Raw genomic sequence first — 7,500 nt, forward strand, 5'->3', positions numbered from 1 at the left:
TCCTTCCCCGTGTTGCGTTTGCATTTTATTCTCGTTTCCCACTTTTATCCGGACAGAGCTTCCCGTTAATTAATACCGGGCCCCGGATACAAACGCCTCTCCGCCGAACTCGACGCTTCACTTCAGAGGCGGCGGCGGCTGGCAGAGCGAGATGGGATTTATTCATTAGCAGCCAGCGGTAAGGAATTACACCTCCGCCGGCCGAGCGCCGCTCCTCGTTAACGGCATGGAAAACGACGGGTGAATCATGGGTCTGATCCGCGGCCCCCCGTCCTCCCACGGTTTCATATTTTAAAAAGTGTTGGACGCAGCTTCGGGCTCCACGTCTCGTCTCGTCTGGAGAGAATCCAAACATGTTCAATTATAAACTCCGGGTTTTTGTTATTTTTATCTGGAAAGAAAAAACGCTCGAGAGATAAAGATAAGAAGCATCTCTCTAGTTTTTTCTTGTATCATGTGTTTTATAAAACCCAGTTGAATTTAGTCAAACAGGACAAACGGGTGAGTTTCAGATGTTTAAATCTGTTTTCTCTCGTAACGTGGAGTGGACGATGATGAAGATGTTACAACATGGAAACCTCCTGCGTCTACACACGGATATCTGTCCGTCCGCTGGCGAGCTCAACGCTAATTTTTTTGCATCGCGTCACATGAATATTTCGCTGGAGTTCAAATATTTCAACCTCTTTGCAAATGCTGCATCTTCGCGCCGCGTCATTTGCGTCTTGTCTTCATGAGCCGTGAGGCCTGGTGTCTACAGCTCTAACAAACTGCAGACCAACAACAGTCACGGCATCAAGTCTGAGGAGGTTCAAGGTCGTGGAGAAGGTTCAAGGTCATTCACATCTCACTCTCAGACCTGCTCAGCTCACATGATGACAACTGAACCAGCTCCGTCCAACGATCAAGACTCAAGATGTGGATTGAAAACAACCGGCGCTTTCCGTCTTTTTCTTCTGAGCTGAGATTCGTTTTAAGAATTCACAGAACCGCTCCAATAAACCTGAGAACAGACTCCGGAGTCGTCACGAGGTCCGTCCCTCAAACGAAGCTGCACGTCTTTAACTTTAATGACGAGGAACTTATTTCCTCCAGGAGACTTTCAGCCCAAAGAGCAGAATGTGTTCAGTCCAAAAATAAAGTAGTTTCATCTCAGTCCATTAAATCTGTTTCTTGTAGAGAGCAAACAGGAAGGACGGCCGACGCGCAGCAGAGGAAAACTCAAGTTGAGCGTCGAGATCAGAGAAGCTGCTGATTTTATTCTCACTCGAGCTTAAAAATCTTTATTTTTTTTACCCGCGTTTGACAAACACGACTTTCCACATCCTCATCGACACGCAACACAACAACACATTGATTTATTTAAAGTATGTAAGAAAGGTCAAGGTGATGTTGAGGCGCTGGTACAGTTACTCACCTTCCTCCGTCTCGTGCCACACGATGCCCTCCAGGTTGACGCTGGTCCCGGGCTGACAGGGCCCCAGACAGGCCGGGTCGCCCTCCAGCGGGCCCGACCCGCCGCCGCCGCCCCCGTCCTGGGTGTTGGTGCCGACGGACCTCGTCCTCACCGCCGTCTGCTTCGGGTTGGAGGTGGGCAGCGCCGGAGGGGAGAAGGACGGAGCCGAGGGGGGCAGGGAGGAGCCGGGGGCCCCGGGGGGGTGGCCCGGGGCGGGCGGGGCCGGCACCGTGAACATGGGGTCGACCTGCAGACGAGAGGGGGAGTCGTTACAGCGTCGAAACCACAGACTGTGAATAAAGACGGTGAGGCCAAATCCTCCTGATCGAGGTCCTAAGCCCCGCCCCCTCCATGGTAGCAGATGAGACATGGACCGACAACAAAAACAGCACAAGATGGCGGAGTCTGTATGCGAGACATTTTAGTTTTTTTGCACAACAGGAAAAGTGGAGACGCGTCGTCCATCTTTATTTACAGTCGCTGACTGAGTCACTTTCATCACAATTAATGAAAGTCCGCTCCGAGGCAGAGAGACGCTGAAGAACAGATTCTAAATGTCATTTCAATGTTCCTGACGTGAATGTGATTACTTGGAGCCAAGAATCGCAGAGGACATTTTCAGAAGAAGAGACATTTTCCAAAAATGTCACAGCGTTCATTATCCTATCTGCAGCGAGCGACTCGCCGGCTCAGAAGAACCCAATCGGGGGATAAAGCCGCTGTTGTGTTACCACGAAGATCCAAACGTTCACTCAAACATGTCGCTCTCAAAGAGAGAAGAACTAACGACTCAGGTTTCTCCGAGCTTCTTTTTTTCTGATACAGCAGCTTGAACTGCAGAGGTCACGGCCGAGGTCACAGTGGACTGGACAGTATTCAACTGGAACACTGAGTCTGGAAAAATGAACCTGGAACAATGAGCCTGGAACACTGAGCCTGGAACAATGAGCCTGGAACACTGAGCCTGGAACAATGAGCCTGGAACACTGAGCCTGGAACAATGAGCCTGGAACAATGAGCCTGGAACAAAGAGCCTGGAACAATGAGCCTGGAACAATGAGCCTGGAACACTGAGCCTGGAACAATGAGCCTGGAACAATGAGCCTGGAACACTGAGCCTGGAACAATGAGCCTGGAACAATGAGCCTGGAACACTGAGCCTGGAACACTGAGTCTGGAACACTGAGCCTGGAACAATGAGCCTGCAACAATGAGTCTGGAACAATGAGCCTGGAACAATGAACCTGGAACAATGAGCCTGGAACACTGAGCCTGGAACAATGAGCCTGGAACACTGAGCCTGGAACAATGAGCCTGGAACAATGAGCCTGGAACAAAGAGCCTGGAACAATGAGCCTGGAACAATGAGCCTGGAACACTGAGCCTGGAACAATGAGCCTGGAACACTGAGTCTGGAACACTGAGTCTGGAACACTGAGCCTGGAACAATGAGCCTGCAACAATGAGTCTGGAACAATGAGCCTGGAACAATGAGCCTGGAACAAAGAGCCTGGAACACTGAGCCTGGAACACTGAGCCTGGAACACTGAGCCTGGAACACTGAGCCTGGAACACTGAGCCTGGAACACTGAGCCTGGAACAATGAGCCTGGAACAATGAGCCTGGAACACTGAGCCTGGAACAATGAGTCTGGAACAATGAGCCTGGAACACTGAGCTTGGAACAATGAGCCTGGAACACTGAGCCTGGAACAATGAGTCTGGAACAATGAGCCTGGAACACTGAGCTTGGAACAATGAGTCTGGAACAATGAGCCTGGAACAATGAGCCTGGAACACTGAGCCTGGAACAATGAGTCTGGAACAATGAGCCTGGAACACTGAGCTTGGAACAATGAGTCTGGAACAATGAGCCTGGAACAATGAGTCTGGAACAATGAGTCTGGAACAATGAGCCTGGAACACTGAGCCTGGAACACTGAGTCTGGAACAATGAGTCTGGAACAATGAGTCTGGAACAATGAGCCTGGAACACTGAGCCTGGAACACTGAGCCTGGAACACTGAGCCTGGAACAAAGAGCCTGGAACACTGAGCCTGGAACAATGAGTCTGGAACAATGAGTCTGGAACAATGAGCCTGGAACACTGAGCTTGGAACAATGAACCTGGAACAATGAACCTGGAACACTGAGCCTGGAACAATGAGCCTGGAACAATGAGTCTGGAACACTGAGCTTGGAACAATGAGTCTGGAACACTGAGCTTGGAACAATGAGTCTGGAACACTGAGCCTGGAACACTGAGCTTGGAACAATGAGCCTGGAACACTGAGCCTGGAACACTGAGTCTGGAACAATGAGTCTGGAACAATGAACCTGGAACACTGAGCCTGGAACACTGAGCTTGGAACAATGAGTCTGGAACACTGAGCCTGGAACACTGAGCTTGGAACAATGAGCCTGGAACACTGAGCCTGGAACACTGAGTCTGGAACAATGAGTCTGGAACAATGAACCTGGAACACTGAGTCTGGAACAATGAGTCTGGAACACTGAGCCTGGAACACTGAGCTTGGAACAATGAGTCTGGAACACTGAGCCTGGAACACTGAGCTTGGAACAATGAGCCTGGAACAATGAACCTGGAACACTGAGCCTGGAACAATGAGCCTGGAACAATGAGTCTGGAACACTGAGCTTGGAACAATGAGTCTGGAACACTGAGCCTGGAACAATGAACCTGGAACACTGAGCCTGGAACAATGAGCCTGGAACAATGAGTCTGGAACACTGAGCTTGGAACAATGAGTCTGGAACACTGAGCTTGGAACAATGAACCTGGAACACTGAGCCTGGAACACTGAGCTTGGAACAATGAGCCTGGAACACTGAGCCTGGAACACTGAGTCTGGAACAATGAGTCTGGAACAATGAGTCTGGAACACTGAGCTTGGAACAATGAGTCTGGAACAATGAGCCTGGAACACTGAGCTTGGAACAATGAGTCTGGAACACTGAGTCTGGAACACTGAGCTTGGAACAATGAGTCTGGAACAATGAGTCTGGAACACTGAGCTTGGAACAATGAGTCTGGAACAATGAGTCTGGAACAATGAGTCTGGAACACTGAGCTTGGAACAATGAGTCTGGAACAATGAGTCTGGAACAATGAGTCTGGAACACTGAGCTTGGAACAATGAGTCTGGAACAATGAGTCTGGAACACTGAGCTTGGAACAATGAGTCTGGAACAATGAGTCTGGAACACTGAGCTTGGAACACTGAGTCTGGAACAATGAGTCTGGAACACTGAGCCTGGAACAATGAACCTGGAACACTGAGCCTGGAACAATGAGCCTGGAACAATGAGTCTGGAACACTGAGCTTGGAACAATGAGTCTGGAACAATGAACCTGGAACACTGAGCCTGGAACAATGAGCCTGGAACAATGAGTCTGGAACACTGAGCTTGGAACAATGAGTCTGGAACACTGAGCTTGGAACAATGAACCTGGAACACTGAGCCTGGAACACTGAGCTTGGAACAATGAGCCTGGAACAATGAGCCTGGAACAATGGGTCTGGAACACTGAGTCTGGAACACTGAGCCTGGAACACTGAGCTTGGAACAATGAGTCTGGAACACTGAGCCTGGAACACTGAGCTTGGAACAATGAGCCTGGAACACTGAGCCTGGAACACTGAGCCCGGCGTTTGTTCGCCTCGTCAACCAGTCAGGTTGAAGTTTACGTCCATGTCGGACCAGACTCAGATAAAATATGTAGTAAAGACTTTGAAGTAAAATAAAGAAAAAGTATTCTGTCATTTAAAAATTCATGGAATCTGGAGCTAAATGGCTTCCCGGGACGTCTCCTTGACGACGGATTTGTGCCAATGACTGGGTGAAATCTTCTCCGTGATGTTTTTCCGCAGTTCGTAAAGAAATGGTAAAGATCGTTTCAAACCCTCGACGACGAGACGGACGCGTCGTATTTACGTGAATATGAAATTTGAGCTGACGTTTCCTTGTTTCTTCCCTCCGCTGCTCCGCGAGCGACTCGGATGTTTCTTCAGGGTTGGTCTCCGCTCCAGGTCTTTTAAAAAGCAGCTCTGTTCGTGTCAAGACAACGATTAACGATGCAACCGCTCAAAAATAGAAATAAAACAAACCACAAAAAAAGACAGAAAGAAAAGTTCTCTAATCGTCTGAAGCGCCTGTTTGCTCCCACGCAGAGACGACTTCCAGCAACTCACAGAGCAAATGAACTGTGAGAGGAGAGAACGGAGAGAATCGTGATCCCTGGTGATTTCTGTCACACGGAACAATAACAATAAAGAAACAGGAAGCTGCTCCCTCGTGAGCAGGAAGCTTCAAAACTAATCTCACACTTTCTTAATTAAAAAAGAACAAAAGGCCGGAGCAGCTTCGGCAGCGTCGCTGGTATGAACCAGGCTGCGACGCCGCCGACGCCGAGGTCGTGTCACCGGACTGATGCTGCAGTGTGACCTGACGTGACCTCTGACCTCCATCTTTCATCCGTCCATCCCACAGCTTCAGTCTCCTCCTTTCTTCTTCATTCACCGTCGCTGCCTCTTCCTCCTTCTTGTCGGCCTTTCCCTTCACTCTTATACTCATTATCCTCCTTCTTCCACTCCCTCGCTTCATCCCCCTGTTCTTCCTCTCACTCATTCACATCACATCCTCCTTCCCTCTCTTCATCTCTTCTTCCTGTTTCCTTTCCACACCTCCTTTTTATGCATATTTTCTTTATTTCACTTACTTCTTGTCCTCTTTACATCTGCTGTCCTCATTTAATTCTGATGCCTTCCCCTCATCTTTTGGTCTTCCTCCTCTTCCTCCTCCTCTTCCTCTCTTCCTCCTCCTCCTCCTCTTCCTCCTCCACCTCCTCTTCCTCCTCCTCTTCCTCCTCCTCCTCCTCCTCTTCTTCCTCCTCCTCCTCCTTCTCTTCCTCTTCCTCCTCCTCTTCCTCCTCCTCCTCCTCTTCCTCCTCTTCCTCCTCCTCTTCCTCTTCCTCCTCCTCTTCCTCCTCCTCTCATCTTTCCTCTCCCTGTTCCTCCTCCTCTTCCTCCTCCTCCTCCTCTTCCTCCTCCTCCTCCTCTTCCTTCTCTTCCTCCTCCTCCTCCTCTTCCTCCTCCTCTCATCTTTCCTTTCCCTGTTCCTCCTTCTCTTCCTCCTCCTCCTCTTCCTCCTCCTTCTCTTCCTCTTCCTCCTCTTCCTCCTCCTCCTCCTTCTCTTCCTCCTCCTCCTCCTCCCCTTCCTCCTCCTCCTCTTCCTCCTCCTCTCATCTTTCCTCTCCCTGTTCCGTCTTCTCTTCTCCCTCAGTGAGCAGTAACTCTCAGTTTTTTGCAAATGGTTGCCATCTTTTATTTCTCCCCATTTTTCTCTCTCCAGCATCTCTGCTCTGCCTTTTTTCTCTGAACACACACACACACACACACACACACACACACACACACACACACACACACACACACACCTTCCAGCTGAACGACAGGCTCAACTGATGAACAGTGGACATCATTCATCATCAGTCCGACATGAACAATAATCACATTCTGCATGAATCTAATCTCCCAGAAGTTTCTGTGTTTCCATGAGAATGATTTGATTATAAAACATCAGAGGTGAGACACAAAACACCGTCTGGCAGCCGAGGCAACAGCAGAGACTCTTTTAATATACGAGAGAAAGAAAATATTCATATACAAGAGAAAGAAATCTGACTAACAGACAATTTAGATCATGTTTTCATCCCTGACTGTCACTCTGTCTGTCTGTCTGCCTGTCTGTCTGTACCTCTGTCTGCCTGTCTGTCTGTCTCTCTCTCTGTCTGTCTGTCTGTCTGTCTGTCTGTCTGTCTGTCTGTCTATCTGTCTGTCTGTCTCTCTGTCTGTCTGTCTGTCTGTCTGTCTGACTGTTTATTTGTCTGTCTATCTGTCTGTCTGTGTGTTTATCTGTCTGTCTGTCTGATGGAACATGGACCTGTCTGTCTGTGGTGAGAGGCCACACCTCCAATTCTCCGTCTGATTGCAAACAAAACAACATGGCGCTGGTCAGAATGTG

The 7,500-nt window shown here is 49.2% G+C and overlaps 1 protein-coding gene across 4 annotated transcripts in view; it reads right to left on the reverse strand.

Annotated features, from left to right (window-relative positions):
- The window catches only part of znf608 (zinc finger protein 608), a 34,677-nt gene that overhangs the window by 17,727 nt on the left and 9,450 nt on the right, over nt 1–7,500 (reverse strand). For all 4 annotated transcript variants that reach the window (XM_035640627.2, XM_047329032.1, XM_047329030.1 and 1 more), the window contains exon 2: nt 1,418–1,703. In XM_035640627.2, the coding sequence (XP_035496520.2) occupies nt 1,418–1,703 (286 nt within the window). The remainder of the gene's footprint in view (nt 1–1,417; nt 1,704–7,500) is intronic.

The sequence above is a fragment of the Scophthalmus maximus genome, chromosome 19 (genome assembly GCF_022379125.1).
Source record: "Scophthalmus maximus strain ysfricsl-2021 chromosome 19, ASM2237912v1, whole genome shotgun sequence".
Lineage (NCBI taxonomy): Eukaryota > Metazoa > Chordata > Actinopteri > Pleuronectiformes > Scophthalmidae > Scophthalmus > Scophthalmus maximus.